The sequence below is a fragment of the Eretmochelys imbricata genome, chromosome 13 (genome assembly GCF_965152235.1).
Source record: "Eretmochelys imbricata isolate rEreImb1 chromosome 13, rEreImb1.hap1, whole genome shotgun sequence".
Lineage (NCBI taxonomy): Eukaryota > Metazoa > Chordata > Testudines > Cheloniidae > Eretmochelys > Eretmochelys imbricata.
Window position 1 is genome coordinate 4,870,243 of NC_135584.1, and position 21,890 is coordinate 4,892,132.

The 21,890-nt window shown below is 41.4% G+C and overlaps 1 protein-coding gene across 1 annotated transcript in view; it reads left to right on the plus strand.

Moving 5' to 3' along the window:
• Window positions 1–1,454: 1,454 nt before the first annotated feature.
• The window catches only part of PRPF6 (pre-mRNA processing factor 6), a 33,572-nt gene continuing 13,136 nt past the window's right edge, over window positions 1,455–21,890 (plus strand). Inside the window, exons 1-15 of the mRNA XM_077832049.1 lie at window positions 1,455–1,666; window positions 3,543–3,708; window positions 4,368–4,486; window positions 5,189–5,267; window positions 6,273–6,449; window positions 8,021–8,176; window positions 10,190–10,284; window positions 10,622–10,778; window positions 11,028–11,190; window positions 15,039–15,157; window positions 15,840–16,058; window positions 17,744–17,866; window positions 18,775–18,896; window positions 20,158–20,296; window positions 21,361–21,480. Of these exons, the coding sequence (XP_077688175.1) occupies window positions 1,485–1,666; window positions 3,543–3,708; window positions 4,368–4,486; window positions 5,189–5,267; window positions 6,273–6,449; window positions 8,021–8,176; window positions 10,190–10,284; window positions 10,622–10,778; window positions 11,028–11,190; window positions 15,039–15,157; window positions 15,840–16,058; window positions 17,744–17,866; window positions 18,775–18,896; window positions 20,158–20,296; window positions 21,361–21,480 (2,136 nt within the window). The 5' untranslated portion in view covers window positions 1,455–1,484. The remainder of the gene's footprint in view (window positions 1,667–3,542; window positions 3,709–4,367; window positions 4,487–5,188; window positions 5,268–6,272; window positions 6,450–8,020; window positions 8,177–10,189; window positions 10,285–10,621; window positions 10,779–11,027; window positions 11,191–15,038; window positions 15,158–15,839; window positions 16,059–17,743; window positions 17,867–18,774; window positions 18,897–20,157; window positions 20,297–21,360; window positions 21,481–21,890) is intronic.

Sequence of the window (21,890 nt, forward strand, 5' to 3'; positions counted from 1 at the left end):
GAAGTCCAGAAAGAGGCTTTGGGTCACACATGATGGATGAATGAAGTTTGGGCTTGTACGCAAAAAAGCTATCCCCTGGTTTTGGTTCCTCCTGGTAAGAAGTAGAACCTTGTACATACCTTGTAAATAAACAAGATTGCATCAAAGAAAATACCAAACTCCATTGTCAATTTCTGCTCCCAACTGGAATAACCTACAAAGTCCTGACTAGCCATTCAGGTCAAAATGGGGGTAACAGTATATAAATAATGTATTGTGTGTGTATGTATATAATGCACTATGTGTGCCTGTGTGTATGTAATGCTGGGTGTTCACATGCATATCACTGTGTGAATGCATGGGTAATTATTGTGTGTGCATGTGCATAACACGCTGTATATATGTGTATGTATCTAACACTCTGTGTGCATATGTAACACACTCCAGATGCGTATGTGCATATGTAACACACTGTGTATACGTCTGTGTACGTAACACTGTGTATGTGTGTGTATGTCAATGTAACACTGTGTGTGTATGCAACATACTCTGTGTATGTCTATGTACATAATATTGTGTCTGTAGCATGTCTGTAATACTGTATGTAACACGGCGTATGACTGTGTGCATGTAAAATTGTGTAACACACCATATGGGTGTATGTCTATATATCACACTCTGTGTGTATCTGTGTGGAACACGCTCTGTGGGTGTATATCTATGTATGTGACATACATCGCACGTGTGTATGTAACACACATTGCATGTGTCTGGGTATGTAACACACACTGTGTATGTGTAATGTGGGTGTATATCTATGAATGTAACACACTGTGTGTGTTGTGTAACACACTGTGTATGTGTAACACTGTAGGTGTATGTCTATGAATGTAATACACACTGTGTGTAACATTGTGTGTGTGTATGTAACACATGGGGTGTGTGTGTGTGTGTAACACTGTGGGTGTATGTCTATGAATGTGACAAGCACTCTGTGTGTGTATGTAACATATGGTGTGTGTGTGTGTGTAACACTGTGGGTTTATGTCTATGAATGTGACACTGTGTGTGTGTGTAACATTGTGTGTGTATGTAACACACGGTGTGTGTATGTGTGTGTATAACACTGTGGGTGTATGTCTATGAATGTGACACACACTCTGTGTGTATGTAACACATGGTGCGTGTGTGACACTGTGGGTTTATGTCTATGAATGTAACACTGTGTGTGTGAGTAACATTGTGTGTGTATGTAATACACGGGGTGGGTGTGTGTAACACGGTGGGTGTATGTCTATGAACGTGACACACACTCTGGGTGTATGTAGCACACGGGGTGAGTGTGACACTGCGGGTGTATGTCTATGAATGTGTGTGTGACACACGGGGTGGGTGTGTGGTGTGTGTAACACACGCCCGGCCTGAGGAGCGACACGGAGCCCGCCGGGCCCTCCCGGCCGCGCGGCTCGCCTGGGTAGCGCCGCCCCCTCGCGCGGCTCCCCAACATGGCGGCCAGCAGCGCCTCGGCCTCCGCTTCCGCCGCGGCGCCCCCCGGGGGCTCCAACCCGGCCGGGCCCGGCGGGGCCTCGGGCCTCACCGCCTCCATCACCGGCACCATGAACAAGAAGAAGAAGCCGTTCCTGGGCATGCCGGCGCCGCTGGGCTACGTGCCGGGCCTGGGCCGCGGGTGAGCGAGAGGCGGCCTGGGCCCCCCGCCGTCGCTGGGGACCCCCCCTCCCCTCCGCCAGTCCCTCCCCAGCACTGCGGGCCCGGGAGAGCCGGGACGCTCCGGGCTCAGCGTCCCTATTTCCCGCCCCCAACTCATGTGGGTGTGTGCCCCCCCCCCCCCCCGCCATGCTGTGTGGGCGTGCAGGCGCGGCCCCCCCCCCCCCGTGGGTCCCAGGGAGGCCAAAAACAGCCCCTCTGCTGGCCCCTTAAGTCTCGTCCACATGAGACAGTTGTACCCCTGGGGTGAATTTAAACCGATTTAAATGGTGTACCTACTCCACTTCCAGGAGCGGCGGTAGAAGTCCTCCCGCTCTAAACTGGGGGTTGGGTTGGGGTAACTCCTCGCTCGGGGGTGGATTTGCGTCGGAAGTGTCTACACTGTGGTTGCTAGACTACCTTGCTTGCAGGGGTTGAAAAAATCCACACTCCTGAGCGACCCAGCTAAGCTGACAGTAGACTGCGCTTCTGTCAACGTAGCTACCGCCTCTCGGGGAGGTGGGTTACCTGAATCAGTGTAGCTAGCCTCTTCGGGTAAGTGTAGACAAGCCCTAAATCAGTTTAAATTCACATCGTCGGTTAAACTGGTGCAACTTTCACATGTGGGCAAGGCCTTAGGAGCTCAGTGTGAGAAACTCTAATGCAGTTAAAGAGCATTGGGAGAGTGGGGAAAGGCTAGGGACAGGGGACTTAGGGCTTCTGAGCAGCCAACAGCCTGCCCTCGGTCTTACATATTTTTAAAAAGGAGGTGGACCTGGAGGAGTGGCAGTGTTGGGATAATAGCTGGTGGGCGAACAGGGCTGTATAAAACCTGGGTCCATCCTGCACAAAACTGTCTCTTTAAGAGGACAGTTGTTCCTGCATGATATCACATCATTTAGCTATGGGGGCCAGGTAACATACCTGTGAATTACAAGTTTGTTCAAAATATTCTGGAGAAATGATCTGAAGCAGAAAGGATGAAATTCAATAAGGACAAATGCAAGTACTCCAGTTAGGAAGGAAAATCAGTTGCACAGATACAAAATGGGAAACAACTGCTTAGGAAGGAGTACTGCGGAAAGGGATCTGGGGGTCATAGTGGACCACAAGCTAAATATGAGTCTTCAGTGTAATGCTGTTGCAAAAAAAAAAGCAAACATCCTTCTGGGATGTATTAGCAGGAGTGTTGTAAGCAAGACACGAGAAGTAATTCTTCCGCTCTACTCCATGCTGATTAGGCCTCAGCTGGAATATTGTGTCCAGTTCTGGGTGCCACAGTTCAGGAAAGATGTGGACAAATTGGAGAAAGTCCAGAGAAGAGCAGCAAAAATGATTAAAGGTCTAGAAAACATGAGCTATGAAGGAAGATTGAAAAAATTGGATTTGTTTAGTCTGGAAAAGAGAAGACTGAGAGGGGACATGATGATAGTTTTCAAGTACATAAAAGGTTGTTACAAGGAGGAGGGAGAAAAATTGTTCTTCTTAACCGCTGAGGCTAGGACAAGAAGTAGTGGGCTTAAATTGCAGCGAGAGAGGTTTAGGTTTGACATTAGGAAAAACTTCTCAACTGTCAGGGTGGTTGAGCACTGGAATAAATTGCCTAGGGAGATTGTGGAATCTTCATCATTGGAAATTTTTAAGAGCAGGTTAGACAAGCACCCGTCAAGAATGGTCTAGATAATACTTAGTCCTGCCATGAGTGCAGGGGCCTGGACTAGATGACCTCTCGAGGCCCTTCCAGTCCTATGATTCTAAGGTTTGTAATGGCTCACTTTCAGAGTGATTAAAACAGACATCTGTATATTGTAGCACTATTTCTACTAGGCTAAATGCTGGCTACCGGTCTCTCAATATAGTGCCACGGGTTTTACCACCCGTTCTGATATTGGCCCAGCTCGAGATGCCAACGACCCAGTGGATGATCGTCATGCTCCACCAGGGAAGAGAACTGTTGGGGACCAGATGAAGAAAAACCAGGCTGATGATGATGATGAAGATCTGAATGACACCAATTATGATGAGGTGATGTAATTGTAGCATTCCTGTTAGCTTTTTCCTCCTGGCTGAGGGAGGTGTCTATAATTCTGCTCCCCTTTACCCCTGCGCGTGCACACACACACACTAACCACTCCCCTTAATCGTGTCAGATCTACAGTAGAGGAGACCAGGGCAGAGTTCCTTGTAGAGTCACTTAACACTACGTTTTGTTTGTACAGATGCCACAGTGTTGTTTGTGGTTTTTGTTTTGATGTTTGTCTGTTATGGTTTAATTGTCCATATCATGCCCTGAGTATCTTGGGAGGGATCTATAAATAAAACATTAGTCTCGGTACTTTGTGGGATACATCTTTCGTCTGCCTCCAGAAGTGAAATCTGAGCTTTGTTGCCCTTTGACGTGTCATTGTCTTTATTTGGACTGTATAGTCTCTTGAGTTGAACCAGGCAAAATTGAAGGAAATGGTTTTACCTTATGGGAATTTTTATTTACTAAAAGGTTTTGCTGTTGAAATTCATACAGTATGGGCAAGGGAAGGGTTGCTTTTATTTAGGGTTGTGTTAGATGGATGCTCTTGTTAGAAGTGGCTTGCTGAGGTCTTTTCCTTATCCCGAATGATGTTGATAACTGTGCTAGATATATAATAGCATCTTTAAACTGAAGTTATTGTTTTTAAAATTCTCAGTTTAACGGCTATGCTGGGAGCCTGTTCTCAAGTGGTCCATACGAAAAAGACGATGAGGAAGCTGATGCTATTTATGCAGCTTTGGATAAGAGAATGGATGAACGGCGTAAAGAGAGAAGGTATAATTATTGCACTGTCAAGAGAGGCATTATTTGCTGATCGTAGTGGGTCTAGGAGTCAGAACTTGTGACTTTTGTTTCCAGCTCTTCCACTGTCTCAATCTGTGTTCTTGGGCAAATCTCTAAAGGAAAAATTTTCAAAAGCAGCCACTTATTTTGGGTAGCCAATGTGAGAGATGGTGGGTCTGATTTTCAGAAGTGCTTTTTGCATGACACCTTGAACAGATGCTAATACTGACTAGCTTTTCTTGCATATGGTTGAAGTGGCTGAGGTTTGGTGATTTAGAGATATGCTAATCCAAAACTAATATGATTGAACTTAAATGCATCACACAACAAGTGAGACGTTGTTAGAAAAGTCTTCTAATCTGGACGTTTTGTATGTTTATTAACAAACGTTACTAAAAACGGAGTATTTTATCAGATCCATAGGGAGCTGGGGATTAAGACTAAACCTGGATCCAAAGTTCAGTTTTTATTCTATAGTATTATTGCTTGAGGATCCTGACATATGTCTTATTTGACGAGATATTTAATATTCTTCTGTAAATAGATAAATAACTTCAACTTGCTATATGCAGTATGTTAACAGTTCTCTGATACAGGCTTATGCCTTAAGAGCTCTGACAAACAGGTTTCTTTAATAATGGTACTAGATTTAGAGTTTCAGTGAGCTTGGCTTCAGCACTCTTTATTTTCTAGAGAACAACGGGAGAAAGAGGAGATTGAAAAGTACCGTATGGAACGTCCCAAAATTCAGCAGCAGTTCTCAGATTTAAAAGTAAGGAGATAACTGTCCTACACATTATGAAGAAAATAGCCCATTTTAAGAGTGAAGAGATGGACGTGACTTTGGGCATTTATTTGCACAGTTCCTATTCTATAGTATTTTGTTAAGAATGTTATGCATGTCCCCTGCCTTAAGACTAGAACTGATTTCCATTGAATAATAGACAAGAATGGGTATGAAGGTAGTAGCTAGTGATGCAGAAACCAATTTGGGGCTGATAATGTCTTAAGTCTTGTAGTATGATTTTCAGCAAATGGTTTTGGATTGGGGACACAGGTTTTTTTTTTTTTTTTTTTTTAACTGGTCAGTATTGATTTAAACCGGAGTACTGTTGGTATATGCCGTTAACAGTAAATCAATATTATTGGTAGTTTGTGTGTGTATGTACTCTCAAGACTGGTAGGATTAAATACTTACCAGCCATTTAGTTGTAGGTGTATGTGATCATTGCCATTCCAAATGGGCATATTAGGGTTTTGAAATATACACAAATTTTGGTATCCAATCTTTTTGGCTCCACAAGTATAAACAAGCCCTGCATCCTGAGAGTTGGTTGGTCCGGTCACCCAGCTGAGAAGCTATGTTGCAACTGTGCTTTATTAAAATGTCCAGGATTGACATAACTGATGTGGAGGAAGAAAAATTTCAGTCCTGACTCTCAACGCTTTCAAGATGGACATTGCAGTTAGTCAGATTAAACTACATATTTATAACACCCTGTTAAAATTTAAAAACAATTTCTACCAATTAACAAGGCAAAAGTATAAAAATATCAGGTCAAGAGCCCAGTCTGTACAAAGAGGGTTCCTATTAAAAGTATACAACTCCCCTGTGCACTGAAATTCTTTAGTGTTGACTTTTTATTTCAAAATGGGACTCAGTTGACCCTGAATTCTCTGAAACCAATGGATTGAGAGTCCACTAAACAATAGAAAAATTGTAAATTTTAAAAGCAGAATTTTCTAAAATTAGTAGTGACAGCTTTTGTTTGTGTAGAGGAAGCTAGCGGAAGTCACAGAGGAAGAGTGGCTGAGTATTCCAGAAGTTGGTGATGCTAGGAACAAACGTCAGAGGAACCCACGTTATGAGAAACTGACTCCTGTTCCTGATAGTTTCTTTGCTAAACACTTACAGACTGGGGAGAATCACACTTCTGTGGACCCCCGGCAAACGGTGAGCATGAAAACAAACATGGAGAAGTTACCGCTTTACTCATGGTAAATTGGAGAAAATGTTTAATAGTAGCTAGAGACAAGTACTTGGCTGTGAAATGTGCCTTATTCTTTGCCTAGAACACATCCTGCAATTCCATTTAAAATAGAGACAAGGCACTAGGTTTATAACCCTTTCTTAAGTGAATAACATATGGAAAGACCTCTTTAGTATGAGAGCCTTTAGAAGAGGTTGCTGTGTGTTGCAGTCCCAGGCTTATTGGAAACTTCTATTTTAGTCAGCAAACTCTGGAGCTGAGCAGAATCTGAGCAAGAATAATCAGACAGCCTTTTGTTTTAACATCGGAAGCTTCTAAAAATCCTTTTGTTTTAGCTCCGTTTGGCTAAGGGATGTCCAGAATTAATTTTGGTCAGTAAACCAACATTGTATTTCTTATTGACTGAAACTTTTCCAAATATGTAACACATAGCGGAATCTAAACTTCCCTTAGTGGCTGCTGTATTCAATTTCTTCTAGAATTAAGACATTTCACTTTCAGTTGACAGGTCAATGGTTGAAGTTTTTGGATCATAATTAATTGTTTAAATGGATGCAGAGTACTATGATCAGCTGATAGAAGAGAAAACTTATTGGACTTAAATTGACACCAAATGATTACATGACTTTATTGCTAATATTCTTTCAGTTAATATTGTCATGATCATCTTTTGACACTTAATGAAAAAAATCTGAGAACATACCTATTCTCATGTTTTACTGTTGAATAGTACCACTTGATAGTCTATAGGAAGTTATTCAACTCCCAGTATAAGAACCACAGTTCATACTGTGACTTGGCGGCAATTGTTCAACTTGTACTGGCAATACTATGGGAAAGATTTTCAAACTCATAAACATCTAGCACGGGGTGGTCAAACTTTCTGGCCTGAGGGCTGCATCTGGGTATGGAAATTGTATAGCAGGCCATGAATGCCCTGTGTGGGAGGGGAACTCGATGGGGGTCTAGCATGGGGGGATCTAAAAGGGATGTTACTGGGGAGGGGGGCTCTACAGGGTGGTACCGGGGACTCCTAGGGGCCCTGCTGGCAGTGACACCAAGGCTGTTGTACCAGTCACGGGCAGAGGCACCCTAGCTGGGATGGGTGCGGCCCTTGGGTAGTTTCGAGGGTCTCGAGGGTGGGGTCATAGGAAACTGGGAGGGGATTGGGCGCGCTGCTGCATGCGGGGTGGGAGGGAAGGCTGTCGCCGCGTAGGGGCAGGATTCCAATCCTGGAAATCAGCGCAGTGAAGTCACGCCTGCGCAGTGTGGCTCTGCGTGCCAGAAGATGGTGCTCATAAAGGGAATTGGGAGTCAGGGGCTGGGGAGTTCCGAGTGGGTAGAGCGAGGCAAGTCCCCAACCCCACTCACTGGTGGGAGCTCGAGGGCCGGATTAAAACGTCTGATGGGCCATAGTTTGCCCACCCCTGATCTATCACCTATTGAAACTCCATAGGAGCTGAGCATCTAACTCCCTTGAGTTCTGTTGTAAATCCCAGCATAAACCTTAACATGATGTCTCATTTTTTGGCAGCAATTTGGCGGTCTGAACACTCCGTATCCAGGGGGTTTGAACACTCCATATCCAGGAGGAATGACACCTGGGCTAATGACACCTGGGACAGGTGAACTAGATATGAGGAAGATTGGGCAGGCCAGGAATACCTTGATGGATATGAGACTGAGCCAGGTAAGGGCACAGGAACACCATAACCCTGAAAGGTGTACCTGTTTTGTAATGAAGCCTGGTTTTGAAAAACTATTGTTTTATTCTTTTTGGGATATTAAATAGTGAAAAAAACATTGAAAAGCAGGGCAATAATAATTAAAAGAATACCCTACAGCCCTTAGCTACAGGCCTGTTCTAGAGGAATTCTCTGGGAGATGGGTCAGTGCATTCTGGATCATCACAGAGGAGTTGAGCATGCCAGTCATGGCAGAAATGAACATCAGACCTACAGAGTCAGTTTTTAGTTTGATGCGATGGTTGTTCCTCTTATCTTAATTAGTGAACCATACAGTACACAACACTTATTCTGAAATGGTATCATGGAGTTCTATATTTATTTCAGTGATTTGAAGAGCAAATTTCCCTGTGCTTCCGAAGTGAAAAGATGGCATTTCTAACTATCAGCACTACACTCTCCCATGGGATCTGAGTCAAGCTGTGTGCTTTTTGACTCTGTGGTGTATATTTGCAAATATTAAAGATTTGTCAGGCTAAATTGCACCTTTTGTTCTGCTTGGCCAACCTATTATCTGAGAGGGATTGCACAGTATAACTAAAGGCAAAATTTGGCCAGATGTTTGGAACTTAACTAACAGTCCTGTTGATTCAGGTGAGAGAACAGAATCGGTCTTCCTTTCCTGTATCTGTGTTAGTTCTACAGTGCTGTCACAGAAGTAAAAAATGCACCATATCATTAACATCAGATATGATTGAATACATACACAGAGTATGTTTGTTTTTACATAGTCATAGAATGTTGAATGAATAGCTGCATGAAAGGCAAATGCCTATTATAGACATAATCATGGGGATGTTTCTGTAGACAACATTACAAAAACTTTTTCTCTAATTTGTCCCTTCTCCCCAGTAAAATCAAATATTTAATTACTTTACTCTTCAGCTAAATTTCTTAAGGAAATCCCAGGAAAGGATTAACTAAGCAAGCCAGCTTCATGTTATCTTTAATTGCAAGCTGGTACCAGTGCCATTTCTTGTAAAATCAACAGTTCTTATGCATTTGCCAACTTTTTAAAACATAAAACTAGAGCGTATGTAATATTAACAAGTAACAGTTAATGGCTAGGGTGACTATCAGCTTTGGTGCCTGCAGCAAGTTCTCGTGCCTTTGACAATTCTCTTGAATGAAACCCAGTCAATAGGACAGGTCATATTAGATTCCCTTAACTTCTCAAAACTGAAGGTCTTAATGTCTAATGTGATCAGCTCACTGAAGAAATTAATGGGATTTTTTGGTAAGTCTGCACCATTAAACTTTTGGTGATGTGTGTCAAATATCAAATGTAAATATTTTTCTGTAATTAGCATTGCATAGTAAGTGCACCAGATTTCAAGATCAGAATTCAGCGGGAACATGGAAATTCAGTCTGTCATAGTTACACATATCTACACAGCATGTGCAGGCTATTTCTGCCTAGTTTCTCACATATAGAGAGGTTTGATTGCATTGCCTTGGTTTCAGTTCCTATTTTCTGATTGTAACAGGGTCTAGCTAAAAAGCATCCTCAGAGGACTGGCTCCATCCTGCTTCACAGATGTTTTTCTTCTCTACTCAGTCCTCCCCTCTCAGCTTCTGTACCAAAACTAGTAACTTTATAAAGGAGCAGTCTTCTCTGCAGCTGCCATTTGGAGCACCCTTTCTGGATCTTTTTACCTCAGTAACTTTCCCTTTAATTTCTAATCTCATTTGCATACATTTTTCTGCTTTTGATTAAGCCTCTTAATTCCCCTCTCTGTTTGCTTAAACTCTGATAATATGGCTTAATTGTGTAAAGATACATTATGTAAAGATTGTGCAAAGTTTTCCAGTTTACTCCATTTTGGTTTTCATATCAGATGACCATGTAAATTAAGAGAGAACAGTTTTTGTATGTTTTCACTCTTACTGTATTTTTCATTGCCCAAACTGTAGTGCTCTGACTGGTAATTTCATCAGCTTTGGATTTACTTTCCCAGGTGTCTGACTCTGTGAGTGGCCAAACTGTGGTAGACCCAAAAGGATATCTGACAGACTTGAATTCTATGATACCTACACATGGAGGAGATATCAAGTAAGTCTAGTTTGGGGTGAAGTGGTCTGGCATTTATTAATGGTTGACCCTTCTGCATGTAAATGGAAGTTTATATTTCTAATGTATCTGGCCAAAATGGGTTAAATCTCACTTAAATATACACAACCTTCACATTGACCTCAGTTACATAAAATATATTCTTCACAAAGGTATAGTGGTAGTATACAATGTGTTACCTGTGTGCAAAAATGTCTGAGGTCTGAGTTAATGTGCATCTGAGTGTGATTGTGAGGAACTGGGTGTGGGGAGCTTATTGGTGAAGGAAAGCTGTTCCTTAGCTTACTAAAAGCTTTGTTTGTATTTTCTCCTTTACCAGTGACATCAAGAAAGCTCGTTTACTTCTGAAATCTGTGCGGGAGACCAACCCTCATCATCCACCAGCTTGGATAGCTTCAGCCCGCCTGGAAGAGGTCACTGGCAAACTGCAAGTAGCTCGAAACCTCATCATGAAGGGGACAGAAATGTGCCCCAAGGTAAGAGTTGTTTTGCTTCCCTGTTGATTGTTCCAAAAAATTGTGAAAAGAGTATGGCAGCTCTTTTACTAAAAGCATATTTTCATCCATTAAGCTTCTTGGTATAGATTAATATAACGTCTCCTGTAACTTATCAGAGGAGCTGAAACAGTGTTTATCCAAAAGCTCTGGTTTAAACTTGTTATGGAACTTTTGCCACTGTTTGTGCCGATGGAAAGGGTGTCAGTTTCACTGTTTGCTGACCCACAGAGTGAAGATGTTTGGTTAGAAGCTGCCCGGCTGCAGCCTGGAGATACGGCTAAGGCTGTGGTGGCCCAGGCAGTCCGCCACCTCCCACAGTCTGTCCGGATTTATATCAGAGCAGCAGAACTGGAGACAGATATACGAGCAAAGAAACGTGTCCTTAGGAAAGGTGAGACCTTCTACAGGGTTATAACAACTAACCCTTCAATTTCCTGCAAGCGTTCTTCTAAAAATATAATAAAACATAAACTCTTTAGGGCATGGCCTGGGATTTTAAATGTTGTTGTTCTTGTCGTCAGCAAGAACATATTCTTTCACACTATGTGTGATTAAACTGTGGAAATCATTGCTACAGGAAGTTGTTGAGGCTAAGAACTTAACAGGATCAAAATGGGATTGGATATAGAGTTATAGTTTTGACAACAAAAACTTTGGAAGGGATATTAAACCTTGTGCTTCAGGACTTAAGCCAGCCTCTAACTATTAGAGCTTACAAGGGGTGAGGTATTATACTTTTCTCCGAAGCATCTGGTCAGAGGATCCAGGAGATTGGACTGGATAGATCTCCAGTATGGACATTTCCATGTTCCTATGACAGATAGCTTTTCTCTACATTATTTACTCAAATGCTTGCGTCTTTTATGCTGCTGCCATCACAGCTCTCGTCCATCTGAAGTGTACTGCCTCCTTCAAACTCATAATGCCTGTTCCTTAACTAGCAGACAACAGCATGGCTGGCACTTCTCTCTCATGACCATTCATCCTGGTGTGCTGAAATTAGAGGTCTTGCCCATGGCACCACAGCATTAATTCTTTGGCTGTTTGAAGTCAATCTGCTAGTCCCATTTCAGAAGAGACTAAAACTACCTCCCTGTCAAGCTGCTGAATCCTAGCATTTAAATTCTGTAACAAACACTCAGAGTTACTGCAGTGTTCTAAAGGTCTAGGGAGAAGGTTAAGGATTTAAGGTTTTTGTAGATCTTCAATATGCATCAATCCACAGTATTAAATGACTGCATAGCATCTAGTATGATTGCTGCAAGGATTAGGACCAAGGGAAGTAAATTACCTCCTACCTAACTGTTGCAACTTAGTTAGTTATCTGTGATGAAATGACACTTGTGTTGTACTTGCCAACATTTGAATAAAAGATTTGCACTTCAGGGTTGCAGCTGTTGTTCTGGAACTTGCAAGAGTTCAGATATTTATTTTGTGTGTGGCTTTTTAATTACGGGTTAGATGCTGCAAAAGAATTTGTTCTGCAATGTGCTGCTAAGCACAGCTGCTGCTATTAAACTGTGTGTGTGTGCGCCTATAAGAGTTGCAATAAGTATTAAATAGAAAAACAGATGTTAGTCATATGAGAAAGTGATAGATTTCTGGATCTGACTTGTGAGCTGGATTATAACAATGATTTACAGCATTTTAAGTACACAAGTTATTTTTTTCCGTCTGATGTTTAAATTATTAGAGAGTTTGTATGTTCTGTGAGAAGCTTTTAGTTTTCAGTTCAGAATATTATCTGGTAAAAAGTTTGGTGTATAGCTGTTCATGTAGGTGGAAAAGAATACAAGTTTATCATGCTGCTTCTGATTTCCACACGTTACTATCAGCTTCATGGTGTTCCTAGGCTACTGCTTCCTATGGTGCAGCACAAAATTGATGCCTGGAGGAATTTGGATCAGGAATCATGTGAGGACTGGTGATTTTAACCAGTATTTACCAGAAAATAATCAGGGCTAAGTGCCAAGTAACAGCACGGAAATATGATCCTGTAATGTGCTTCTCTTTTGTTTCTGTGGGTTGTATGATCCTATCACCCAGCAAACACTCTAGAGCTTCTAATGCTTTTATCGTCTCTAGTGAGGCAGCAAGTTGAGTGCTAGAATCCATTTTGAGGTGTAGAAATTAATGCTCTTTCCTGCCAAGTAGCACTTAAAGCTATCAGAGGCTGACATTACTCATTTAGAATACTTTAAGAAAAGCTCCTGCCACTATAAACTTGATGAAGAACAGTTAATGTTCAGCTAGTCAGAATACCATAATAATTTTCTATATGTATTTCCCACTGGTTTTGAGTCTGAGAGAAGCTCGGGATAACAATCTTTGTCTTCTCTGGACCTTTGTTGGAACAATTAAAGGGACACCTTTAACTTGAAACCTGCTCAACTTCAAAAACTGAGTTTAAAAGTAATTTCAGATGTTACACTTGCCTTGGAATCATCTTTCAGTTTTTTTGTGGTTTTACAATCACGTTTTCCTGTTTTAAAACTGTTTCTCTTCCCCGTTGCTATAACATTCCCATATAAGCATGGAAAAGACTAACCAGAGAGGCAAAACAATGAAACTGAATGTACACGAAGTGCATCAAATAAAAAACACCTGAAAAGTAGAGAAATATTCTGTTGTTGTTATCTTTTGGTGTTGCTTGTAGTAAGAAAAGATTTTAAAAAAAAGTTTGATTTTTTTTTTCTTAAGTTCACAGTGTCACTTTAAATTCCAAGGTATCAAAAGGTGAGCTGAGAAAAGTTTTGTTTTGAAGTTTAATGTTTCAGACAGCACATCCAGGAAAATCTGCTGGGAATGCATTTCTATCAAGGATAAAAACCGCTTGGACAAGACTAAAATAAGCTGAAAAGCTCTTGGTTAAATGGAATCTTTACTGAAAGGACACTTAGAATTCAGTGGCTTGTATATTTTTAGTGTTGGCCTGGAACATTTTTTTCAAAGCTCTTCCAAAACCATAATTTATATATTTTTGGGTAATATGTTGATAGATCGCTTTGGGGAAAGTTAAACCACTGTCCATTAAACTGTCAGCAAATGCTTAAAAGAGAGCTTAATTGTTGAGGGATGGTTTTGACAATTAGGATGTGTTGTTAGATGTTTGGCCGCGTGTGTGTGATCTCCCTGTGTGCTGTCCCAGCTCTGCGCAGACAGCCGGCACAGGAGACCTCAAGCAAACCACCCAATGACCGCAAGATCCGTGAAGGTGCAAAGGTGCCCGGCCAGGTTTAGGTGCCCACTACTTTCGCTCAAGTCTCATACCAGGCCTCTAATACGAGGACTTGTATCTCAGGCTCTCTTCCTACTACACGATGGTGTCTAATGCATGATGTACTGGTGAACAAATTTATTATTGAATAAAATCTATACTCTCTGGGATGCATGACTCTTTTATAGGAACTTTCAATGTTTAAGGTGTTTTGCATATGCTCACACACCAAGATGTCTATATGGCAGAGACAAGGAGGGTTTAGGACGCTGTGGGTTTCATGCTGTAGTGGATAAGATTTGTTTGGATGGAGGAGGAGGAGTAATATATGTCTGGTACATTAATCCAACTTCAGGAGTGAGAGATTGTAAATAAAATATAGAACACCCTCTGTCATATCTGTCTTTGTCAGAATTAATCCCTGCGTGCTTCTTTTTATACCTGAGTGAAAGACGCAGTAACAAAATGCCTGTCCTAAGGAGCTAAAACATTTGTCATAATGTTCTAAAATTGATTTGAACCCTATTTAGACCTGTAATATCTAACAGCTCTAAAATCTCAAACTGGGCACAGCCAAGATTAAATGGAAAAGCCTTTAACTTGCACAACAGTTGTCTGAAAATCACTTTTGTTTGGCTTGAATTGGGGAAACAGTGCTTTATGGCTTCCTTGCTTTCCTGATTTTGTGTTCTGACAACTGTTGAAGCAGTTTCTGAAAGAATTAACAGATGTTACCAGTTAAGACTTCTGCAGCCTGTGGAATTTCAGGCTAGATTTTGCTCCAATTCCATCTCTTGTACTGGCTGAAGAGAAACAAGAGGACCTTCTGGTTTGGACAAACAGTACTTTTTCTTCCTCTCCAACTCCACTTTTATTTCTCAGTGAGCAAAACTTTTAATGATTTTTTTTTTTAAGACTTCTTCTATGAAAGAAAAGGGATAGCTATATTTGCAGAAGTGATTATTGCCAGTACAGCATTCTCTCTCTTTACCAAGATTCATATTATTATTTCACCTTACTAGCCCTTGAGCATGTTCCGAACTCAGTACGCTTGTGGAAGGCAGCAGTGGAGTTAGAAGAACCTGAAGATGCTAGGATAATGCTGAGCCGAGCAGTGGAATGCTGCCCAACCAGTGTGGAAGTAAGTCAACAAATCTCTCTCTGCTACAGGTTAAGGATGTTCCTATAGAAAGGATCTGATGTTTACAAGGTTTGAAAAACAAAGTTGACAGTAAAGTGCAATGTGCGGATTTACCAGGCATTTTAACTGACCAGCAAGACAGGTCTGGCAGTATCTTTCTGGGTTAATTTGCACGCCTCAGGTGGTGGTTTTCAGCATGTTTTTACACCTCATTTTGTTGGGTACTTGTTACTGTAATTGTACATGTAAATTGGGTAATTGTACCCATAAATGGCTAGTTAGGCATATTTGCTTGCACAGTTACCTAATTTGCACATGCATTTATGATAATTGCACAAACACACACACATTACTTAGGCCACTGTTTTATTCACTTTAAAAACATTGAACTATATATTGAGCTATAAATCCAACTGACAGCACAACAGAAGATATTACTGCAGAAGTCCAACAGAGACAACATATTCACACATTTGGAATAAGAGGTATTGAATTTTCAAGGCCAGTGGTAAACGCTGATTATTTTATTACTTATATATTGGCATCTTGCAGCCTAGCTACAATGTGGGATGGGGAGAATCTACCAAAGTCTTCTCTCTCTCTCCTGTTGACTGGGCAGATACTGCTGTATAAAGTGTTGTCGTCTCCTTGTTTTAATATATAATTTGTTGTTGCTGTCCAGCTCTGGCTTGCTCTGGCAAGGCTGGAGACATACGAGAATGCTCGCAAAGTCTTAAACAAAGCCCGTGAGAACATTCCAACAGACCGTCACATTTGGATAACTGCTGCCAAACTGGAGGAAGCCAATGGAAACACTCAGATGGTGGAGAAAATCATTGACAGAGCTATCACGTCCCTCAGGGCAAATGGGGTAGAAATCAACAGGGAGCAGTGGATCCAGGTACTTGTGTGTGTTCCCTTTTTTAAAAAACCCTTCTGTGCATCCTAGTATTGAACTACAGTCCATTTCAGATTATTCATTCTCTTCCCGCTCTGAAGTCTACTGATGCTAAATAATATGGAACTTAACATTTCTGATATAAACCAGTGTCCATGTCTGAGTCACTTCTGATCAATAACTATCTGAGCTGGAAGGAACCAGGCTAGTGCCATGATTAAGTGGTATGTCTGGGAGTAACATGCAATCAAGCTGGAGAATGTACTTTACTGTAGTCAGATTTACATCTTTTTTTTTTTTTATTATTTTTTATTTTTTAAACCGTGCTACTTCAAGCAGCTGCTATATGGGGATGTTGGGGGCACAAGCCTCCAGCTGTGCTTTTGTGTATTACCTACACCTGGATTTATTGGTTTAAGAGCCATCTACTCACCAGAAGGAGACCTTTTCCAACAACACATCACAAGAAATGGGTGTAATTGATTGCATGTGGAGAGCAAAAAGTAGGGGAGCGATTTTGTGCAGTGTCCATATCTGAATGTTTTGGATAACAATGATGCCTGCAAAGCCCCTGGATTGGCAATAGCCTCTGTAATGTACCTCTCAATTGGCTTAATATTCTAATCCTTCTGCTTAAAAAATTGCACTTGAAAGGCAGAAAATTATTTTAAAATAACTTATTTTATTGGCCTAAAGCACTTGGTGGAGTGCATGAAGGCAGCAAAGTGTTTTCATATGCTACGCTCTTGTTCTGAATGCAAACTAAAATTCAAGTAAGGCAGTGTCTGAGCCTACCCTGTTAACTTTAATCTCATATATGCACTAAGACCAGGTGGGTGAGGTAATCTATTTTATTGGATCAACTTCTGTTGGTGAAAGAGACAAGCTTTTGAGCTACACAGAGCTTTTCTTCACCTGTGCATTGCACAATTGGCACACCACTCAAAAGAATTTCAGTAAGGAAACTATATCTTTGAATTATAAAACTACCATTCCCATTATCATTTAAACCAGATACAACTTCATTTATAGCAATAGGAACCAATCTAATGAGGGTTGAAATTAAAATTCCATTATAAACCTGCTGTCCTCCTCCTCAGATTTCTGTAGTGTTGGAATTTTCCATGCTGGATGTCCTGTGAGAAGCAGAATTTATTTTTCAGGTTCAAGAAAATCTGCTTAGCCTTTTTTGAGTTGTGTATATTAAAACAAACCTTTTCTCCTGTGAATTCTGATAAATGTGCCAAATGTTTCTTAACTTGGTGGTGGCCGACAGCGTTTTATTTAAACATTGAGATCTGAGAATCAAGCCAAATGTAAAGGAAGATCAGTAATTTTGAGGTTATGAGCACTGATGCCACCATCCTCAATTTGTGTATGTTTTCACACAGGATTTCACACAGGATTTTTGTTAGGTTTCACGGCTCAGTCTGTCTTGGAACGTTTCTTATCTTCTCATGCTCTCTCCCCTCACTTCCCTTCATAGTTTTCAGCATTTTATTTTGGAAAAATCCACAGTTGGGTCAGTCCAAAGGGAATCTGTGAAATAGAGCACCCTTCCAGGCTGGAGAGGTCATGCTTTGTCAGTCTTCTCCTGCTCAAAGGATGCTACAGAATGTGCTGTCTCCTTTGCTGGCTTTTCAGACTGAAATAACAGATTGTCTTAGTGTTGCTCTCATTGTCTCTAGGATGCTGAGGAGTGTGATAAAGCTGGGAGTGTGGCCACGTGTCAGGCTATTATGCGAGCTGTGATTGGGATTGGGATTGAAGAAGAAGATCGCAAACATACCTGGATGGAAGATGCAGATAGTGTATGTCCGATTATGGCCTTTCTGTTCTCTTTGAATTATAGTAGGGGAAACGGACTGACAATTGGGAAGGTAGATCTGTTTTTTATGAAACCGAAGGGCTGATATTACTGGCCAGATACCAACAGACTCTGTGCAAGCTTGTCTCTGAGTTCTGTCAGCACTTCTCAATTTTAGTTGCAGCAACCTTCCTGTTCTAGAGACTGCTAGTTGCGCAGAAATTTTGCAGTAATAGGAGTAGATATTGTAGGCCAAGATGGCAATTGTCAAAGGAACCTAAGGAAATTAGGTGGCAGGCTTCCTTAGGCTCCTCTGAAAATTCTAGCTCAAATGTTTACATAATCTAACTGGATTTCTTTGTCAGTCTGGACAGACTGAATATGCACTGATAACTAAATTACCAGTATTACTTTTATAAAACTTCCAAAGCTACATTTTCAATATGTTAACCTGGAATTGAGGCTACAAAGCCATGTGTGCACATGTAATCATGCTCACCAGTGAGTTCTGTAGGTAAGCAATGCATATGCAAGCATATAGGACCAATTTTAAAAACATTGGATTTTAAAAATCACCTAAGTGATTTAAGAGCACAAGCCCAATTGAAAAGCAATGGCATTCATGTTCCTGAGACTCCTAGGTGCTTGTGAGAATCCCACCATTGCACCTTATTTAGAGTTAAACATTATTCCGAATCCAGTATATATTTAATTTCCGCTAAGTGATTGTTATTCAGATGTTTGTCCTGTTGCTAATATATGGACTTGGTAAATACCAGTCACCGGAATTCTTGCAAAACCTTGAGCCCTGTGTCACCATTGATATGTTCGTCATTCTATCCTGTACTTTATATCTCTAGGCCCTCTACTGACTCCCTTTTGATTTACTCCCCTCCCTTTGTTTTTCTCTAGTGTGTTGCTCACAATGCCCTAGAGTGTGCTCGGGCGATTTATGCTTATGCCTTACAAGTTTTCCCAAGCAAGAAAAGTGTTTGGTTGCGAGCAGCCTACTTTGAAAAGAACCATGGAACCAGGTACATATGCTGCATGTTTCTCACGCTACCAAAAGGGTGTTCTTACAGTTCTAAAGTGTGTGGGTTGGAGTTATTGTAAGCAAAGAAGCTAATAAATTGACCACAAACTATTGAATAACAGGATTTAGAAAGTCTCTGAGCTGATGAAAACCCATTGGAATTGTATGCAGAGATGAGTTTAATTTCTTATAGTGGTAGACAGCACATAATACTGGTGTGAAGTCATTAAAAATCCTCTTGGTGATTGGGGCTACCTGGTATGTGGGAATGATATGGACGTGGTGTTAAACTGTTTGGGAATGGGACATCTGAGAAATGGTGGGAATGTAGGATGGTAAGTCACTTAGAAATCTAGCATGTGTTTCATTTAAACTTCTCCAAGTACACTGGGTGGTCAGTGAGCCAGTGTGTGTGCAGGGAGGCCCTCAGTCAGGTTTTAATTACAAAGTTTGCTAAATTGTATCAGATAACTGTTCTGATTAGGATCACTCTTGAACTTAAATTTAAAAAGAAAAGAAAAGCCACTGCAGATAGTATATCTAAAGCTTGTGCTGTGTCACATGCATCTAATATTTTCTCCTTAGAAAGCTTGGAAGAGGGGCTAAACTTGTAAGGGCCTATGGCCACAATCCTACAAACACATACACACTCGCAAGTAATCCCATTAAAGCCATTGAGACTACTCAGATGTAACTGATTGCGGGATCTGAGACTTAACTTTTAATGTTTGAGTGCTTTCTCAGCACATTTGTTTGTTTTTTCCTCCACTGCTGTCAGTTGCCTTTCAAGTTTCCTGGTGGTGACTGACTTTTACCCCCGCATTTCACTTGTAATATAAACTTTTACTCTACTGAAAACATAACTTCTTATCAGTGTGATCCAGGCTACTTCAGCTGATACTGCTGGAAAAGACTTCTTCGTCAGTTGCCCCCATATGTAGTACGGTTTACTGTTGGGCTGAACAGCACTTTCCAAGACACACAAGCTGTATATGAGGTCTCTCCATAAACCCTTGCTTCAAATGATGGTGTCTTAACAACGATTCATTTTTTGTCGAGCCCTTTTCAGAAGTTGATTTTAGAAACTTCATGGAAAAAGAACCCATCCCCTTCTCCTTATGACATGATTTATCAGAGTTTACAGCACTGGACTTTGCAACAATAACTATTTATAACATGGAGTAATAATTGAAGTAGGGTCTGGCACTTCAGCTTTATAGCTGTGCCTTCGAGTTATCGTAGCTCACGTTTTCTCGTTTCAGGGAATCGCTGGAGGCTCTCTTGCAGAGAGCGGTGGCTCACTGTCCTAAAGCAGAAGTGCTGTGGCTCATGGGAGCCAAATCAAAGTGGCTGGCTGGAGATGTGCCTGCAGCCAGAAGCATTTTGGCCCTGGCTTTCCAGGTGGGTGTAGCCTTCATTTAACAGACTTGAGCACTTGGCAGATGCATAAATTAATTACTGCCAGGGTGGAACAGAGCAAAGCAAGTGAGTAGGTCCTTTCTAGAGAGGGCTCTGAGCTCCCGCAGCAGCAAAGTTAGCCTTTCAAAATGGCAAAACTCACATTCCTTTTTGTTTCTGTGTTTCCCAGATAGAAAAGAGAAACAGGCTGGAAGGAACCCAGTAGACTGCAATCCTTTCAAAATTGCCACTCCCAGCCCAGTTTCTCCGATTAGCAGTCTCCCCACTATCAGCAGGTTCCTCTGGATGAATTAGTCTACTTCCTCCATTCATTGAAATGTACAGGTTTGGGTTCCAGAACCAGGATCATACCCACAGATAGTGCAGTGCCCTCCTATTTGCCCCCTGTAATTGTCTGTAGCCTGGACCAATATAGTCAGCTTACTGCATAATGAAGGAAATTATCTTCTAGACACTGAAAGGAGTGGGGAGCTCCATAGTGCTGATGCTGAGGAGAGTGGGGCCTCCAAGAGCAGAGTGGTAGTAAAACTGAATGACAGCAGAGACTTGTTCTTACTGGAGGTGACTGATTTTTGATTCCACAGCTAGGTTCTTGGAATTTTTAATTGTTCTTAGAGCTCTGAACCTTTTCCAACATTGATGCCCTGAAGTTATTTTGTATTGCAGGAGCACTTACAGACCCCAGTCAGGGATCAAGGGTTCATTTTGCCAGGCACTGTGTTCAGGGGTAATAAAAAAAAGTCCCTGCGTCAGCGTTATAATCTTTTCACTGTAATTGGTGGTTCAGAAGAAGGTTCAAGGACCAACTCTTCTGTGCAGTTTAGAAATTAAACGTCCAATTCCTAAACTGGCGTAGATCCTTGGATTGTGGGTCTGTTTGGGAGAACTCTTTGTAACCTTAAAAGGCCATAGATGATTGGGAAGAGCTTGAGCTGAAAGAATCCTGGTGCAGATTGACAAGGGCCTGATTACAGTTTTAATCTGAACCAAACAAAGGATTAAATCTTCTGATGAATCAGAGTATATATTTCACTCTGTTCTCGTAGGCCAATCCCAACAGTGAAGAGATCTGGCTGGCTGCTGTGAAGCTGGAGTCTGAAAACAACGAATATGAAAGAGCGAGGAGATTACTGGCAAAAGCGCGTAGCAGTGCCCCCACAGCCAGAGTAAGAACATGTGATGGGTGGAACGACAGTCTTCTTCTGATGTGGGGGAGAGGGGCGGGAAGAAGAGGAAGTTCCTTCACTTTCCTGGCCCCAGAGACTTGGCAGATGGCATCCTGCTATTTGTGCTTTGCCGGGACATGAGTGATTTGTTAAAGTGCTTCCCCAGCGCATTGCAACATGAAGTAAACGTATTATGGAGAAAAAAGACTAGGATCAAATAAAACTTTAGAATGTTACACAGATGGCAAAGGTCAAGAAATTCCCAGTTACAGTGGACAGTTTATGTAATAGACATGTTACATAAAGCATGTCTTGCATTTCATTTCTCACGTTTAAAAATGAAACTATCCTATTTGTAGGGAAGACTTTCTAATGCATATTTTTTTGAGTTCCTAGTACAGGCATGTTAT